At 45.1% G+C, this 20,132-nt stretch overlaps 1 protein-coding gene across 1 annotated transcript in view; it reads right to left on the bottom strand.

The window, feature by feature from the left end:
• The window catches only part of TFEC (transcription factor EC), a 184,016-nt gene that overhangs the window by 63,873 nt on the left and 100,011 nt on the right, over positions 1–20,132 (bottom strand). Inside the window, exon 5 of the mRNA XM_063927239.1 lies at positions 5,000–5,120. Within this exon, the coding sequence (XP_063783309.1) occupies positions 5,000–5,120 (121 nt within the window). The remainder of the gene's footprint in view (positions 1–4,999; positions 5,121–20,132) is intronic.

Raw genomic sequence — 20,132 nt, 5'->3', positions numbered from 1 at the left:
AATCTAACTTTCTCTGCACATGTTATATCTGCTCTCCCCCCCCCCCCCCCTCCGGCAGTGCACATGGTTTTGCCCAACTGCTAACCAATTTGCTGCTGCAATCAACTCTGAATTATGCCCCAAGACCTTTATTTTGGTGTATGATATGGCCTGCTCAGACAACAGCATCATAGAAATATGTCACTCATAAAAGTTGTCCATTTGCTACTAATTATAAGGGCACGGTCATATTAAGGCTGAAACGAACAAACGGAATTCTCCCGTAGGGAACTTCTGAGATGGGGGCATGATGTTTGAGGGGCTACAACGCAAAAGTGATTGAACCCACCGAGCTGAAATTTGGCATGGGCGCGTAGAACCGTAACCTTTTGGGGTTAAGGTTTTTCAGAAAGTTACAGATTTTTTTTTAAATTTAGTAAACTATGATCCCATTATAGAGATAGGGAATTTCATTTTGTTGCGCCTGCGCAGTACATAGCCGCATGCAGGGGGTGTACAGTGGCTTCACTTGGGTGCACAAATATGGCCGACTCCTGCTCGCTAACTGAAATTCCTGTGTTAGGGGAATTAGCAGTTTTATGTTTGTTTTACATAGCGGTGGGGGAGTTTTGTGGTTGTGGGGGCACGCTGTGTAATTATTACCACCAACACTGCTCTTATTAATAAACTATGTACTGTCTGTGCTGTGCCAGAGGCAGCTGTAAGAGCTCAGTGAGTGACGTCATCTAATTTATTAATTGCACTGCCGGGAAATTCAAACCTAAAAGTGCTCTGTGTGGCAGCCGGGTGTGTTGCCCCGTTTAGGACCCTAAGTTACTTCTGATATAGAGTCGGCACCCCCCTCCTACAATGAAGTGGATGCTCACGGAGTCATTACTGTGATGCTGCAGGCGCTGCACTGTATCGGTGACAGTGGACAGCTTTACATACACTGACTTACACAAGCTGACACCTATACATACAACAACATACAAATATACATGCACAGCATCAGACACACTAATATACACATGCAGTACCTGTTATGAACCACAAGTAGTGGTTCATTCCTGTTTGCTTTCCGTATATGTATTTTATGTTATAGTTCTCTTGCAGGCCAGGATATCCTTTGCTCTGGTTTAGAAAGACTCTTGTTGGGCGCCGGTGGTGAGTCTGTGTAATTGCAGCCTGTTTCCATGTGTTTAGCCTCACCTGTCTGTTAATTGCACCTGTCAGTTTGGAGTCGTGCAGCAGGGCAGCTGCACAACATAATTAATTAGGGTCCCTGCTGTGATTGGAAGAAATCCTTGTTATATTCTGTCTCAGTGCATTACACAGACGCCGGTGATAGCTTCTGTCTAGCTGCTTCCTGCCTTGAAGCATTCCTGTCCAGGAGTCCTGTGGCTTTGCCTGTGTCTGATCCAGTATCCTGCCTTGAAGCATTCCTGTCCAGGAGGGCATTTTTGCTGGGATTCTACTGCCCATAGTCCAACCATCTTCCTTGTGACTGCACGGCGGGCCGACGAGCCGTTCTGATTGGGGACACAGCTGAAGCGGTGCCTGGCTAAGGATGTCCGCTCCCCTTGCAAGAGAAGCTAAAGCTGTGACAGCTGTGAACAACCGTGACAGCCGTGAGTAAAAGGCTCTCCATATTACGGCTGCAAAATCTAGGGCTCGTAGCATACCGCTGTGGTTATTCAGGCAGCCACAGCGCTCTCCCCCGGTACCACAGAGACTGTAAAAAACTGTTACATAAAGGGATTTGGTGTCCATTGGAGCACTGAGACACAAGTCTGTTACAAACAGTCAGTTGGACTGGTACATATATAGCCTTTTGAGATGGCTTTTTAAGGAGATATGGACATGGGCTTGAATCAAATTGCACAATTTTAAGTATTTTTATTTTGTCTTATGAATGTATTTAAATAAAACTACTATTAAGTAATTTAATTACATTTTTTCAGTGCTCCTATAAATTCTTTTTTGTAATTCTGTTTTGTAGTGGGTGGAACAGCACCGCCAGTAGGAGCTGCAGAGATTTGTTATTTATTGAAGTGGTATATGTGTATAGATTTTTTGGTGGATTAATAAGCGCTGTGTTTTTATTTTTATTAATTTGTCCTGTGGCTTTGCCTGTGTCTGATCCAGTATCCTGCTTCTTGGTGTCCACTGGTCTGTCGTTTGGAAGTCTGCCTGTCCTCCAGTCCTGAGAGCCTGTGTCAGCTACTTTGGGGTTTCCTGTCCTTTTTGCCAGTATTCGTACCGGTTTCGTGAGTAGCGGCTTTGCCGCGTCCCTCGGCCTAGGCCGTAGCTACCTGTTGCTTTTGCTTTGGATTTTCTGCAGAGGGTTCTGCGTGTGCTGTCCTCACCGGAACACAGCGGTGTTGAGTCGGCGTGTGGACAGCACTGCCTTTGTTGTAGTTTCCGTCTTGGCGGCTGTGCCGCACATACTTTATTTAAGTTCTGTAGCACCCCTAACTGGGTACTTCCTTCTCTAGTTAGAGGTTCCCCTTTTCGTTGCCCCGTCTCAGTCTACGCCTTGTCTCCAACTAAGACCGGGGGGAATCGAAGTTGGGCAGCCATAATCCGCCCTTCAAACGCAGCTGCCATGGGCCCAAGAATCCATAGTCACGCAGGCATAGGCAGACAACGAGGGTGAGACAACAGAGTTAGGGATCCTTGGGGGTGCTGCCGAGCTCCGTATCTATTGGAGCATTACGTTCCTGTACGTGGGGCTCATCCACCCAGTTCCATGAGTACCAATTACGGTGAACGTAACAGTACCTGACACACACACACACATGTATACGCACGTAGCATTTAACACACACACATACATTAGCAGCATCTGACACATACACACATGGCACCTCACACACACACGTATGTAAAGTTACCTCCATTGAGTATAATGGAAGATTGCGAACCTCCATTATTGGCTATGCACTCCCGGCCTGATTGACAGACTAGGAGCGCACAGCCAATCAGGAGAGCGCTATGACGTGGCCCTCCCTGATTGGCTGCCGGGTCCTCTAGTGACAGGACTCATGAGTAGTCCTGGCATTTGGAAAAAGGTTAGTTGGAACGAAGGGGACCGATCTCCGCCATATTGTTGGTGAGTATATTTTTCCGTTTTTTACAGGTATCCTAATGGATTCTACTGGAGAAGGGAATGTGAATGATGGCTTGGGATGTAGGTAAGTATGTGTAAGTGTGTAAGTGTGTTATAATAAAGTTATACTGTCATGGTGTGTGTCTTTATTTGAATATTTATTTTGTTGTGGAACTACAGGTACCAGCTGGCCCATTAATGTCCCACATGCTGATACTTGTAGTTCTCCAAGTTACAGCATGCGGAGGAGGCTTTCTGGGAACTGTAGTTCCACAACAAAAGACAATATTTATTGAATTATTTTTTCTACACTTTTAATGGCTATCAGCCTGGCACCCAAAGCCCACAGGTGTTGGGGACAGCCTTGGGCTTCATCCCTGGCCCTTGGGTACCCCAGTATTTTTATGGGGTCCCCATTCCCCCATGAAAACCCGGTCAGGGGTGATTAGCTGGGGTGAGTGATGCTGCAGATGCAGGGTCCTGTATAAAAATGTCCTCCGGCTGCGGCATTACCTCCCTGGCTAGTGGAGCCTGGTGCTGGTTTTAAAAATACGGGGGTCCCCTACTTCTTTTGTCCCCTGTATTTTTGGAACCAGGATTGGTTCAAGAGCCCGGTGCTGGTTGTTGAAATACGGGAACCTCTAGTCAATTTTTTCCCCGTGTTTTTGCAACCAGGAAGGGCTCAAAAACCCTGAGGCTGGTTATGCTTTTGAGGGGGACCTGCACATCGTTCTTTTTCGTTTTGTTTTTTTACTATTTCTTTACTGTTCCATACAGAAGCATGCACGCATCACACTGATCTATGCATGCTACTGGCTAAGTGCACAAAGTAATGAAAACATGTCTTAAAATCATGTTTTTATTACTAAAAACTACATGTTTCCTTTACTAAAAAATCGCAAAACATTGCATGCGACTCCCGTTTTTACCCCAAAAATCGCACCGTATTACATTTGCGATATGAAAAGCAATCTTCTGTATGAACTCTAATACAATAGAAAAAAAAATATCTTATACTCACAAAGCACAAGTCTAGGCCTATTGCATTTTCATTATCTGACATTAGTAGACATTAGACATTAGACATTAGTCATTGTAGATGTGATGGGATAAGCACATTGAAGTTTATAGCTACAAAATCTATGTTAATGTCTATATGGATGCTTTGGTATGTGAGGTGTTTTCTACTCTCATATTAATGTTCTCATTTTTATTTCAGTGATGTAATTGCTTTAAGATGATCAGAAATATTAAGTAACATGTTACACTGTCTGTACCAAGCGACTAAAGAGCACATATCTCATACTGAGAATATTCTTCCACCAAGATTTACATATTGTCCATACATGATAGTTAAATTAATATATATATTTACCAAATATATATATAATCTACCAAACTTGTAAATAGGTAATTTACACAATGACATATTTTAACATATATGACCATAGAAATCATTAAGATATTAATAACATTTTAGCTTCACCTTTTTCCTGCCTTTTGTGCACTTGAAAATATGGGTGTAGTATGAGTGGCCAGGGACCAGCATACTGGCGCCGGGATCCCGACCGCTGGCATACCGACAGCTGGGGGAGCGCTAATGAGCCCCTTGCGGGCTCGCTGCGATCACCATGCTGCGGGCACCGTATTTATTCAACCTCCAGGGGGGTCGTGGACCCCCAAGAGGGAGAATATGTGTCAGCATGCCGGCAGTCGGGATCCCGGCACCGGCATACTGGTCGCCGGGATCCCGGCCGGCGGCATACTGAAGACCACTCGAAATGTTGGCCAAAAATATTATGTTGTCCGAAAATATTACGTTGGCCGAAAATATTAATGTTTGTTGTTTATGCTTTGAATTCATTTCATTATTTGATGCATATGGATTATAGGTTCAGGTTACATTACCTGGTACTTCCCTCTTTACGCCAACACCAGTTGTGCAAGATGTATTAGAAAGTCCCATGCTTGACCCGGAAATGCTTTGTTCAGTATTGTAAACATCCAGAATGCTACTTGACAGTGAAAGCTAAAAGAGAGAAAAATATCATAGATTAATTAGATTGTTAAACCATATGTGGAATATTGTACATTCTAGTGTAAATGACTGAGAAAGTAAAGTAACTGAATAGTTCTATAAATCTGTCATCCTTACCCTTACGAAACCTCTTCACACATGTGATGGTTAGATATAAGATTAAGAACAAGGCAGTCAATGACAGTCTAGGAGATTTTTAGGAACAAATTACTCAGACCTGGCCACCAGAATACAGTGACATACAGTAATGCTGTCAATTGTACTTTGCCACTGTTTGAGAGTTACAGGAGTAGGGAGAACAGGAACATTGCGTTCTTGTGTCTTTATGATGGCACAATGATGAGGTTTAGACATAAAAACCAATATGTCAATCATTTTTAGATATCCTTAAATTTGATTAAAATACAGATATTTATGATTACCTTATCTGTTGATGTTTTGGAATTAATAAAACTGAAACAGCTTTAAAAAGTACTTAGATACAGGTTGAATGTTTTTTAATCATGTTTAAAACTCCAGCGCCTTAAGTTTACAATCAAGGTTATTCTTATAAAACACAAGTGGTTCTACTTAATAAAGAAGCCATGTAATAGCTAATGTAATTATGACTTAAAAGAGAGTATGATTGTTATATTATCATTAGCAACAAAAAACACACTGCAGTTAGCACTTATGAATTATCAAGTTGTGCAGAGTAAAAAATGTAAAGGATGGAGTGACTCAAAGAGAAACCTTATAATAGAGAAACTTTTGTAAAGTACATTCATATGAAAATAACTGTTGTATCTAATATGAGTTATGAACTGATATGAAAAAACACTTTCACTTCACAGGTACTTTATGACTAAGGGGTATATTTACTAAAGTCGATTTTGGTCAATGTTGGCCGATGTCAGAACGATTTCCGAACAATCTCAGTCGATGTTGGGCTTCTAGGCTTAAAACACACATTTACTAGCAGATTATTTTTTATATTTATTCTTAAATGTTAGTAAATGTGTTTTACTTTTAACCCTGAAAGCTCAACCTTGATTAAGATCGTTCATAAATCGATCTGACATCGATCAACATCAACCAAAATCGACCTTTAGTAAATATACCCCTACATGTTTATTTTCTAACAGAACAAAAGATATTTATGCACATACAGCCCAGAGATAGATGATCTGGTCTCCTTTTATCTCCTGAGTATTGTGGTGGCATTAATGAGTGATGGAGGAGCTGTTAAGTCTAGCCAATACGTCAGCCACCACCAAAGCTCAATGAAAAGAATAAATAAAACTATATTCACCCAGTAAACAGTAGACCAAAAAAGACTAAAGATAACACTATGGGGGTAATTCCAAGTTGATCGCATCAGGAATTTTGTTAGCAGTTGGGCAAAACCATGTGCACTGCAGGGGAGGCAGATATAACGTGCAGAAAGAGTTAGATTTGGGTGGGTTATTTTGTTTCTGTGCAGGGTAAATACTGGCTGCTTTATTTTTACACTGCAAATTAGATTGCAGATGGAACACACCACACCCAAATTTAACTCTCTCTGCACATGTTAAATCTGCCTCCCCTGCAGTGCACATGGGGGGTAATTCCAAGTTGATCGCAGCAGGAAATTTTGTTAGCAGTTGGGCAAAACCATGGCCCTCATTCCGAGTTGATCGTTCGCAAGGCGATTTTAGCAGAGTTACACACGCTAAGCCGCCGCCTACTGGGAGTGAATCTTAGCCTCTTTAAATTGCAAACGATGTATTCGCAATATTGCGATTACAAACTACTTAGCAGTTTCAGAGTCGCTTCAGACTTACTCGGCATCTGCGATCAGTTCAGTGCTTGTCGTTCCTGGTTTGACGTCACAAACACACCCAGCGTTCGCCCAGACACTCCCCCGTTTCTCCAGCCACTCCTGCATTTTTTCCTGAAACGGTAGCGTTTTCATCCACACGCCCATAAAACGCCGTGTTTCCGCCCAGTAACACCCATTTCCTGTCAATCACATTACGTTCGCCGGAGCGAAGAAAAAGCCGTGAGTAAAAAAACTATCTTCATAGCAAAATTACTTGGCGCAGTCGCAGTGCGAACATTGCGCATGCGTACTAAGCAGAAAAACGCTGCGATGCGATGAAATTTACCGAGCGAACAACTCGGAATGAGGGCCCATGTGCACTGCAGGGGGAGCAGATATAACATGTGCAGAGAGAGTTAGATTTGGGTGGGTTATTTTGTTTCTGTGCAGGGTAAATACTGGCTGCTTTATTTTTACACTGCAATTTAGATTGCAGATTGAACTCACCACACCCAAATCTAACTCTCTCTGCACATGTTATATCTGCCTCCCCTGCAGTGGACATTGGCCCTCATTCCGAGTTGATCGCTCGCAAGGCGATTTTAGCAGAGTTACACACGCTAAGCCGCCGCCTACTGGGAGTGAATCTTAGCTTCTTAAAATTGCGACCGATGTATTCGCAATATTGCGATTACAAACTACTTAGCAGTTTCAGAGTAGCTTCAGACTTACTCGGCATCTGCGATCAGTTCAGTGCTTGTCGTTCCTGGTTTGACGTCATAAACACACCCAGCGTTCGCCCAGACACTCCTCCGTTTCTCCGGCCACTCCTGCGTTTTTTCCGGAAACGGTAGCGTTTTTAACCACACGCCCCTGAAACGCCGTGTTTCCGCCCAGTAACACCCATTTCCTGTCAATCACATTACGATCGCCGGAGCGAAGAAAAAGCCGTGAGTAAAAATACTATCTTCATTGTTAAATTACTTGGCGCAGTCGCAGTGCGAATATTGCGCATGCGTACTAAGCGGAATTTTACTGCGATGCGATGAAATATACCGAGCGAACGACTCGGAATGAGGGCCAATGTCACATCAGCAAAGACTAGCTCAAAAGCAGTTTGTTCACCTGTATTATCATTGCTGCTACTTTTGTGCTTTTAACCTACCAGCAATCACAAAGCTGGACTCTTTGGTTGCATAAATAATGAATTTGCAGCACACCTTAACAAGGTGAACCCTGTGATAGTGATAGTACTCAAATAATAGCAAAAGCATCTTACAGTACAGACATGTGAATTCTTCTTATGATACTGATTCAGCTACTTAGTTATATTTCCATACTTCAATTTATTATATGACATTCTGCTCACTGTTACTCAGACATATTATGCTCAAAGGTATCAAATTAGTTTCATTCAAAAATGAGGACACCATAAACTAACCCACTGACCTCAGTGCAGGTCTCTTGATTTTACAGTGTTGGTGCAGTTTAAAAAATAATATAAATGGTCTAATATGGGATCCAAATGCTGGAATCATAAAACACTTACTAACACTGCACTGTTTACAAAACATAATAAAAAAATGTGATAAATAATAACTATGAAGTATGAATGTGGAATTCCCTACTATAGTAAAAACCAGCTCTGAGCTCATCAGTGCAGCACTGTTACCCTAATAAGCATAGGGGGGCACAAAAACTGCATGTAGTTCTTCCTATAGGATACCAACCCCATTATAAAAAGCACTATAGCTGCGGAAACCAGAGTACAGTTGTTACAAAGATTCGGACATAAGGAGTGACAATTAATATAACTTAATTATAGAAGACACCTGAAGTCAGGGCAGTGAATGGTCCGACTCTCAAGCAAGATTGTTGCACTTGCATTTAGCACACTAGGTTTCCCTTGGCTCCCTACAGTTTCCTTTTTTTTATTTACACTTTTAATACTTAAGAGGATCATTTTTCCTAAGAGTTAAAGTATATACAATACAACAATTGCAACTAGCTAAACACATCTATTTTGCATGTTACCCTCCCTCACTTCAGCAGCTGTGATTTCCTTGTATTCCATCCCATCTTAGATTTGTGTGCACACTATATCCTCAGTGTAGAAATAGCTGTGTGCTGATTGTTACAGTTTCAGTATTTAGTTACCACAGAAGAGGCATACAGTATGCTCACAACATACAGTATGCTCACAAAGAAAAATATGAAAACGTTTTCTTACCTTAGATCGTAACCTGTGTTATATTTGGTGACATCAACCTCTACAATGAATGCTAAAAAGTTGTGCAGCAAGATGAACTTTGCTTCCTCTTGTAACTTTGGATTCTTGTTTTCCCAACTGTTTTTTACTTTGCTAGGCAAATTGTCTTGTTAATATTTGTCCAGTCTGTCTAAAGTGTCCAGATGTCCTTGTCAGGCAAATACTAGGTATCTCTAATGCATATGTAAAGGAACACTAAGGACTAAATGAATATATTTCTCCCCTCCTTGTCTAGAACTGTTTACCCTTACTCCATAACTGCTAACCTGACTCTTTTTCACAGTGAGACAATACTATTTCTGCTTTTAGCACTAAGTTGCAATAGGCTGGGTTAAATACCTTTAAATCCAAATAATTAACTCAGCTCAGGCGACTGCAGTAGGAAAACAAGTGTAAAAAAAAAAAAGGAACATGTCAGGAAATCAGTTAAACAACTATGCTCTCCCCCCACCCCCTGTCATGAGCAGCAATGTTACCACCAGAAAGAAGGACCTATATTTAGCTAAACAGATTTAAATGTTCACCCATTTTTCATTCAATAAGGGTGTATGTATGAAGGGGAGATTAGGCATATCTCTGGAAAAGGGATGCGGTCATGTGATTGGCGATCACAATGACGCACGCCAGAATGCTGACACACAGGGTCTATTACCACTCGTGGGTTTTCACGACACCCATGGAGTGGGAATAGAACCTGTGGCAAGCACAGTGAACCACCGATCCCGCTGCTCTGTTGCGCTCGCCCCCGCTGGCATTTTGCTGCCTGGATCAAGTGGTCGGTATGCTGACCGCCGGGATCCCGGCTGCGGCAAAGCATTACCAACCCCTGGAAAAATGCAGTATAGAAAGTGCTGTGTCCCCACTTTTCACAATTTATTAAAAGATTAACTGTGGAGCAAGCACTGATTTCTCCTGTTATACCTATCCCTCCCCTCCAGTTAAAGGATGGCCAGTGGCATGTCTATAATGGGTACTATGTGCGGTGCACACAGGCCCCTGGATCTAAGAACGGCCCACACCACACACTGTGCACCCATCTCTTGAATACTTACCCCTCCGGGGTCCCATGTAGGCAGCAACATGCATAGTAGGAAAATTACGGGGAAAATGACTACCGCGCCATTTCCCTGGAGACTCTGACACAGTGATAGGAGTGACCCTTGTGCCCAGAGTCTGTACTTCGCATCTGGCTAGAGAGGAGAGGCCTAAACGGAGACTGTACACAGGCACACTGCTCTCTTAATACACCCCTGAGGATGGCATTATCTTTACCAGGCAATGGGGACTAGAGTTGTTGCCCATTTCTATGCAAATTAGGGGACGTTAGATGCACATGCACTTACTGCTGCTTCCTTTTAGTCAGCAGTGTTAGGCTACCAGTGACAGGGTAAAGACCCTCATAGATGAATCCCGACATTGTAAATTACTGTACGGGGGTACATCATTATGTGTCACTGCTATATGCAGTAATTTACAAATGAACAGATTTATTCATATGCATTTGAGTGTAAAATTTGCAGTTAATGAAAACTAGTTATTAGCAATAAGCTTCAGTCTGTCTATTGCAAATTAGACAATGGGGTAAATTTACTAAGATTCGTAATTTCCGAAAAAAGGTCAAAGTTCAATCACGAATGACATCGACAGTGTAAAACTGCAACTTTTTGAATTGATTACGATGGATTTACTAAGCTGTCGTATTCGGGTTTTTCTTTTCTTCCGATGTCGATGTCATTCGTTTTTTTTTACCTATTTTTACGGCAGTGATTAGCAAAACACTGCCGTTTTTTTTTACAATCAATCTCGGCCGGATCTGTGTGATCCGTGCTGGTGTTTATTTTTTATTTTTTTTTTAAATTAAACACTGTAAAATCATTAAAAAAAATGCGTGGGGTCCCCCCTCCTAAGCATAACCAGCCTCGGGCTCTTTGAGCCGATCCTGGTTGCAAAAATATGGGGGAAAAAATGACAGGGGTTCCCCCATATTTAAGCAACCAGCATCGGGCTCTGCGCCTGGTCCTGGTCCCAAAAATACGGGGGACAAAAAGAGTAGGGGTCCCCCGTATTTTTAAAACCAGCACCGGGCTCCACTAGCTGGACAGATAATGCCACAGCCGGGGGTCACTTTTATATAGTGCCCTGCGGCCGTGGCATCAAAAATCCAACTAGTCACCCCTGGCCGGGGTACCCTGGGGGAGTGGGGACCCCTTCAATCAAGGGGTCCCCCCCCCCAGCCACCCAAGGGCCAGGGGTGAAGCCCGAGGCTGTCCCCCCCCATCCAATGGGCTGCGGATGGGGAGGCTGATAGCCTTTGTTGTAAAAGAAAAGATATTGTTTTTAGTAGCAGTACTACAAGGCCCAGCAAGCCTCCCCCGCATGCTGGTACTTGGAGAACCACAAGTACCAGCATGCGACGGAAAAACGGGCCCGCTGGTACCTGTAGTACTGCTACTAAAAAAATACCCAAAAAAAGACAAGACACACACACCGTGAAAGTAAAGATTTATTACATACATCCACACAAACATACATACATACTTACCTTATGTTCACACGCAGGTCGGTCCTCTTCTCCAGTAGAATCCAAGGGGTACCTGTTGAAGAAATTATACTCACGAGATCCAGGGGTCCAGGCTCCTCGGGAAATCCAGGGGTAATCCACGTACTTGCATAAAATAAGAAAACGGAAAGCCGAGCCACGAACTGAAAGGGGCCCCATGTGTTCACATGGGACTCCTTTCCACGAATGCCAGAAAGCCACTCTGACTTCTGTCTAAGTGGGTTTCTTCAGCCAATCAGGGAGTGCCACGTTGTAGCACTCTCCTGATCGGCTGTGTGCTCTTGTCCTCACTGACAGGCAGCACACGGCAGTGTTACAATGTAGCGCCTATGCGCTACATTGTAACCAATGATGGGAACTTTCTGCCCTGCGGTTGACCTAAAGTGACGTCACCGCTGAGCAGAAAGTTCCCATCATTGGTTACAATGTAGCGCATAGGCGCTACATTGTAACACTGCCGTGTGCTGCCTGTCAGTGAAGACAGGAGCACACAGCTGATCAGGAGAGTGCTACAACGTGGCGCTCCCTGATTGGCTGAAGAAACCCACTTAGCCAGAAGGCAAAGTGGGTTTCTTGCATTCGGGGAAAGGTGACCCATGTGCAAACATGGGTCCCCTTTCAGTTCGTGGTCGGGACACCGTTTTTTTATTTTTGGCAAGTACGTGGATTAACCCTGGATTTGCCGAGGAGCCTGGACCCCTGGATCTCGTGAGTATAATTTATTCAAATGGTACCCTTGGATTCTACTGGACAAGAGGACCGACCTGCGTGGGGCCATAGGTAAGTATGTATGTATGTGTGTATGTAAGTAATAAAATTATACTTTCACGGTGTGTGTGTCTTGTCTTTTTTTGGGTATTTTTTTAGTGGTAGTACTACAGGTACCAGCGGGCCCGTTTTTCCGCCGCATGCTGGTACTTGTGGTTCTCCAAGTACCAGCATGCGGGGGAGGCTTGCTGGGACTTGTAGTACTGCTACTAAAAACAATATCTTTTATTTTACAACAAAGGCTATCAGCCCTCCCATCCGCAGCCCATTGGATGGGGGGGGGACAGCCTCGGGCTTCACCCCTGGCCCTTGGGTGGCTGGGGGGGGGACCCCTTGATTGAAGGGGTCCCCACTCCCCCAGGGTACCCCGGCCAGGGGTGACTAGTTGGATTTTTGATGCCACGGCCGCAGGGCGCTGTATAAAAGTGACCCCCGGCTGTGGCATTATCTGTCCAGCTAGTGGAGCCCGGTGCTGGTTTTAAAAATACGGGGGACCCCTACTCTTTTTGTCCCCCGTATTTTTGGGACCAGGACCAGGCGCAGAGCCCGATGCTGGTTGCTTAAATATGGGGGAACCCCTGTCATTTTTTTCCCCATATTTCTGCAACCAGGATCGGCTCAAAGAGCCCGAGGCTGGTTATGCTTAGGAGGGGGGACCCCACGCAATTTTTTTAGCAAAAATAAGCACTTTCACACCCCTTCCCACTGATATACATGCACGGATCTCATGGATCCCTGCATGCATCTCAAATCACGGATAAAAAAAGCAGGTCTGTTTTTTTTTAGGACTTTTTTACGAGTTGTAATTTTTCACGGCAGTGTTTTGTGTTTTTTTGCTTTGCACTTCTTAGTAAATGACCGAGATTCATACTTAAACAGCCGCGTTTTGACCGATGGTGTATTCATTCGTAATTTTTTACCTGAACTAGCAAAAAATTACGAATGCCCTCATCACTGCCGTGATTAGTGTTTAGTAAATGACCGAGATTTACCGAGATGACACTTTGATGAAAAAACGGCATCTCGGTCAAAATCGGGAGCTTAGTAAATATACCCCAATGAGAGCAAGCCCCTAATTGGTATTGTCCATATGATGCCCTGAATGCAATGTTAGTAAGTGAGCTCCTCAGTGTTTGCACAGCATAATTACAGAAATCCTGCACCTAAACATTTATTTGAAACTTGTAAGCCAAGAGCTGGCTATGTGTTCCTTTATTTCTTTTCATATTTCCACTGTGAGATGCAATAAGAGAGTAGGAAAAGAAAAGGTCAGCATTATGAGTATGTCCTTCATCAAGCAGGCGCTATACAGTATGAGGACACTATATTAACATCATGCCACTGCCCATTCAGTGATCACTGAGGTGGGCAGAGCATAATGTCACTATTTGCATCATTACATGAGCCAACCCATTTTACAGGCACGTAAGCTAAGTACCACTGTGAGAGAATAGCTTGCTATATTGGGAGTCCATGCAGACTCCCCTCTAATTCACAAGTCTCCTGATATCGGCAGAGTATGTAACTACAGCTTCTTTGTATAATGCTGAAGAACTCTAGCACATTTTGTCATGGAAGTCCTATACAGAAATAATAATCTTACATATAGGATACTAGTTATCCTAGACTGCTATTTGTTGGTTAGTTCTTTCCATCTGCTATTTTATACACTCTTTGGGGATGATTCTGAGTCAAGCCAGGGCTGTTTTAACAGCATTGTATGCCCTGGGTAAGGCAATGTAGTGGAGCACCTATCCTCCAATTCAAGGGAATAAGTGAACAAAAGTAATAAATTACCCCTCCATATGCTTCCATACAGTGAATGGCTGTCAACATTCTGATTGGTGGACAGCTCCAGACATCCACCAATCAGCATGCTGATGGCCATTTACTGTTTTGCTCAGGCTCGGAGGCAGACAGAGAATGCTGACTGGTCACTCTGATGATGTGACCACCACCCGTCCCTGCACAGAGGCCCATAGAATTGTGGGGCACTGGGCATTTGCCAAGTGTGCCTATGTGTAAGATGGCCCTGAGTTGAGAACAGTCATATCTATCTGCATCTTTTGCAGTGTAACCGCCTAAAACTTTATGCAAATGCCACTACAAAGCTCTTCCCTGGTGTACATCCATGTGTCCAAGTGTGTAAGCACTATGATGCCAACTGTAAGCATCTATACATGCTGAAATACAGAATGGTGCATCTTTAGATGCACCAACGGTCAACCCATAGAAACCAGCCCTATGGCAGGTGCACTTTCTATGTACTTCAGTGTGAGCTGTTGTTTCTGTATGCAACTGCTTTCAACAACATGCCCACAATGCTCCCATAGCAAACTTATAAGGTGGACCATCTCTGTGCATTCACTAAGCCACCACCCTGTCACAGAGTAGGAATGCCCAATACATTTTCAACAAATTTCTGTGTGCATGCTCCTGAAATCGCACCTGCAACTCTGTATGAATACAATTGGAATGCATGTGCAATGTGACTTAGACACATGTGCAGTAAGGAAAAAATTGTTCACTTACAGATATAGTCATGGTCATCGTGGCTACATTTGCTTCGGACAGACACTCTCAACACAGCTATGCACACCCTTGTCTAGCCGCACCGAACTCCGTATTTAGCTGCCCCATTCACTGCAAATGGGGCGTGTGCACGTCTAAGGTGCGCACCCTAGACGAGCACTCGGTCACACTTGACTTTGCCAAGATTAATTCATGATGAGCATGACTACACCTGTATATCTGATATTGGCAGTGCGTGTGACTCAGAATCAGGCCCTATATATAATCTACAATCACTTAGGACATTTTGAGAAAACTAATGCATATGTAACTGTCCCAATTTAGACAGGACAGTCCCAATAAACAACCTGTCTTTACTGTTTAGAGGTATTGTCACACTCGCGGTGCTGCGGCTGCCGCGCTTACCGCTCCGGGTGCGCTGGGTCTCCCAGCGGTCATCGCCCCTGGTGGGCTCCGGGTCGTTGCGTCTTGCTGGCGCTGACTCCGGCGGGTTTCCGGGGTGTGGGCGCCGCCATTGCACCCGGCATTCACGAGAGCGCGGTGAGCGGGTGACATCATCGGCCCCTTCCGCCAATCAGGAGAGGGCGGGAAGTTCAAAGGCAGACGCCGTACAGAGCCCCGGTGCCTGAGTATCATCTTTTCCAATGATCACCAGTGCTAGCAGCGTTCAGCGTGTTCTCAAACTGAACGTCTCCTGTGTTCAAGCGTTGCAGAGTATCTTTCAGTGGGACATTCCCTGTGCTACCAAGCGTTACAGAGTATCTTTCAGTGGGACATTCCCTGTGCTACCAGCGTTACAGTGTATCACTCAGTGGGACATTCTCTGCGTTACCAGCGTTACAGTGTATCTCTCAGAGGGACACTGTTATGCACACCAGTGCCTGCAGGAAAGTACTGGTGTCAGGACTGTTATGCACTCCAGTGCCTGCAGGAATGTACTGGTGTTTGAACTGTTATGCAAAACAAATGGACTTACAGACAGACTGGGGAATATGACATAACGTACACAGAAGGTGATAGGTTAACAAAATACACACAAAGTGAACAGAGAAGCCCAAAGGCTAAGGAACTGGGTATCTCCCTTGTATTAGAACTGCTCAGATGGGAAAAGCAAGATGTTGTGTTTTAATACGTAGAGAACCCGAAATGCTGTTGCTAAGGGCAACAGCAAAACCCTAAAGGGTTACCAACGGGTGTAGCAGTAAACTCCTTGGTCAGAGATGGAATGATAGACACAAGGAGAGTCTCCACAATCCTAATTCTCACTTGCAGTGCACAGGTTCAGCTTACTGCCACTAAACTGACCCCTGACACCTAGCACAGTGAGACAGGATTAGACAGGCAAGTCTTAGAATACAGCCGCAAACTTGCTAAGTTCACAGAGTAGTAACAGAACCCCAGCAAGCTAAACGACTGACTCCAGTCTTACTGCTAGGTCTGGATTGGCAGAGTGTAATACCAAATCCCCAGGCCTATTTGCAGTAAGCAACAAACAAATACAAAGCTACACAGTACTGGCTAACTTTCAGAAACTGACTAACCAACAAAGATTCAGCAGCATCTGCTTACCCTGAGAAGAGGCCTTATAAAGCAGGTGCTGTCCACGCCCCACTCAGACCTCACAGACTGTGAGCACAAAAACCAGCACCGGATCCCCTGCCATGCACAGAGCCTATAACCACTGCACAGCAAAAGACCCGAACCGGAGTATCAGCTGCGCTCAGGTCACTCCGCTAGCACTTGTCTCCCGGTTGCCATGACGACGTGGCAGCACAGGGCAGGAGACCCTAACAGTACCCCCCCCTCTGACGAGGGGTCAAAGAACCCCTACCACCGGGTTTATCGGGGAACTGCGAGAAGAAAGAGCGTATCAGTCTGGGGGCATGAAGATCACAACTGCGCACCCACGACCGCTCCTCCGGGCCATACCCCTTCCAGTGCACCAAAAATGACAGCCGACCCCGAACCACCTTGGAGTCAAGAATCCTTTCAACAACAAACTCCCTCTGGCCACGTATCAGAAGAGGGGAAGGTCTTCCACTGGAAGAAGGATTACTAATCGCCCGTTTTAAAAGGGAACAATGAAAGGTTTTATTGATACCCAAAGAACGGGGCAGATCTAACTGAAATGCCACCGGATTGATAACCCTGGTGATCTTATAAGGGCCGATGAACCGGGGGCCTAACTTATGAGATGGCTGTCTCAACTTCAAATTCTTGGTAGACAACCAGACGAAGTCTCCTAATTTGAAGCTGCAGGGTCTTTTCCGCTTATCAAAAAACCCTTTTGGTCACTAATGACACAGACACAAGGGCTTTCTTCACTTTCCGCCAAATACCTCTAAGGACCGAAACCACAGAGGAACCACCAGGCGTGGAGTCCAGGGGGTCAAAAGAATTGGCCTTAGGATGATGCCCATACACACAAAGGAATGGAGAGATCCCTGTAGCAGAGTGAGCCGCGTTGTTATAGGCAAACTCCGCCATGGACAGATGAGCAACCCAGTCAGTCTGACACTTGGAGACATAACACCTGAGGAACTGCTCCAAGGACTGGTTCACCCTTTCAGTCTGCCCATTAGACTGCGGATGGTAGCCCGACGACAAGCTGACAGAAATCTGGAGATCGGAACAAAATGCCCTCCAGAATTTGGCCACAAACTGGGATCCGCGGTCAGAGACCACATCAAGTGGCAACCCGTGGAGACGCACAACATGCAGCATAAATAATTCAGACAGGCGTCTGGCCGATGGCAGCCCAACCAGTGGAACGAAGTGCGCCATCTTCGAAAACCTGTCAACGACAACCCAGATGGCTGTCATCCCCGAGGATTTGGGCAAGTCCACCACAAAATCCATTGAAATGTGGGTCCATGGCTTAGATGGGATAGAGAGTGGATGTAATGGGCCAACCGGAACCCCTCTAGGAGTCTTATTTCGGGCACAGATGTCACATGCCCGAACCCACTGATCCACATCCTTAGCCACCGAGGGCCACCACACCGCCCTAGATAGCAACTCCCGAGTTCTGGCAATACCCGGGTGACCTGCAGACTTCTTGGCATGGAATTCCAGGAACACTCGCTGTCTTAACCTAGGAGGCACAAACAAAAGACCTACCGGAAGGTCTGGAGGAGCCTGCTCCTGTGCTCTAAGGACTAATGATAAGAGGTCCTGGGTAATGCCCACTTTAATACATGATGGGGAAACAATGGGCAACGGCTCCTCGGTGGTCTCCTGGTTTGGAGCAAAACTCCGCGAGAGCGCATCAGCCTTGATGTTTTTTGACCCAGGGCGATATGTTATCAAAAAATTAAAGCGAGCAAAAAACAAAGCCCATCGTGCCTGCCTGGCATTGAGACGCTTCGCTGACTCTAAATATGCCAGATTCTTATGGTCAGTGAGAATTGAGACCACAAACTTAGCCCCCTCAAGCCAGTGTCTCCACTCCTCGAGTGCATCCTTAATAGCCAACAATTCCCGGTTACCCACGTCATAATTCATCTCGGCAGGCGAAAATTTACGGGAAAAGTAAGCACAGGGATGAAGGCAATTATCAGACACTCCCATCTGAGAAAGCACTGCCCCCATACCCATCTCAGAGGCATCCACCTCCACCACAAAAGGACGCTCTGGATCTGGGTCTCGCAGCACCTTGGCCGAAACAAATGCCCTTTTGAGACGGGCAAAAGCCGCTTTAGCCTCACAAGACCAGTGAGCAACATCCGCCCCTTTCTTAGTGAGTGCCACCAAGGGCGCCACTATAGACGAAAATCCAGCGATAAATCGTCTATAAAAATTTGCAAAGCCCAGGAAACGCTGAAGCGCCTTCAAACTAGTGGGCTGCACCCAATCCAGGACTGCCTGTACCTTGGAACCCTCCATTTGGAAACCTTCTGGGGAGATAATATATCCTAGAAATGCGATTTGCTGAACTTCAAATTCGCACTTCTCCAGCTTCGCCCCAAGCCGGTGGTCTCTGAGTTTCTGGAGGACTAAGCGTACATGCTTCCGATGTTCCTCCAGGGAATGGGAGAAGATTAGGATGTCATCTAAGTATACAACTAAGAATCTATCCAAATATTCCCTGAGCACATCATTCATGAAATCCTGGAAGACTGCCGGGGCATTACAGAGCCCAAAAGGCATCACCAAATATTCATAATGCCCTGAGTGGGTATTAAAGGCAGTCTTCCATTCATCCCCCTCTCTTATTCGGATTAGATTGTACGCACCGCGTAGGTCAATCTTAGAAAAAATGGTGGCAGTACGAAGCTGGTCAAACAAGACCGAAATGAGAGGCAGTGGGTATGAGTTTTTAATCGTGATACGGTTCAATTCCCTGAAGTCGATGCAGGGTCGCAACGAACCGTCCCTTTTTACCCACGAAGAAGAACCCCGACCCAACTGGAGACTGTGAAGGTCTGATAAATCCCTTAGCCAAGTTCTCCTGAATGTACTCTGCCATAGCCTGAGTCTCAGGACGTGACAGGGAGTACAACCTGCTCTTGGGAAGCTTAGCATTTGGCAACAAATCAATGGCACAGTCATAGGGGCGATGGGGAGGTAGTACCTCTGCAACTTTTTTGGAGAACACGTCCGCAAAATCTGCATAACACCCTGGCAATCCTGGCAAACTTAGCTGCGAGAGCCTGACTGGAAGGCTCAAGCAACTCCTGAAACAATCAGTACCCCAACTAAGAATCTCCCCAGAGACCCAGTCAAATTGAGGATTGTGGGCCCTTAACCAGGGTAACCCCAACACCAATGGGGCAAAAGTACAGACAGTCACATAAAAGGACAATTTTTCAGAGTGTGTGGCTCCAATAAACAAAGAAATCTGGCTAGTGCAAGAGGTAATTTTACCTTGGGATAATGGTTCCCCGTTTAACCCACAAATCTCAATTTCCGATGCCAAGGGTACTAAGGGAACAGAGTGTTTCAGGGCGAATTGGCGGTCCATAAAAACCCCGTCGGCCCCACTGTCCACAAAGGCCTCAGTCTTGACAGTTTGACCGAGGATCTTCAAGGTCACCGGCAGTGGCGTAACTAGAAATTTTTCTCCCCCAAGCCAAAAAATTCTTCGGCGCCCCC

The sequence above is a fragment of the Pseudophryne corroboree genome, chromosome 6 (assembly GCF_028390025.1).
Source record: "Pseudophryne corroboree isolate aPseCor3 chromosome 6, aPseCor3.hap2, whole genome shotgun sequence".
Lineage (NCBI taxonomy): Eukaryota > Metazoa > Chordata > Amphibia > Anura > Myobatrachidae > Pseudophryne > Pseudophryne corroboree.
The sequence above is the reverse complement of the archived record's forward strand: the minus strand, read 5'-3'. Positions and strand labels throughout refer to the sequence as shown.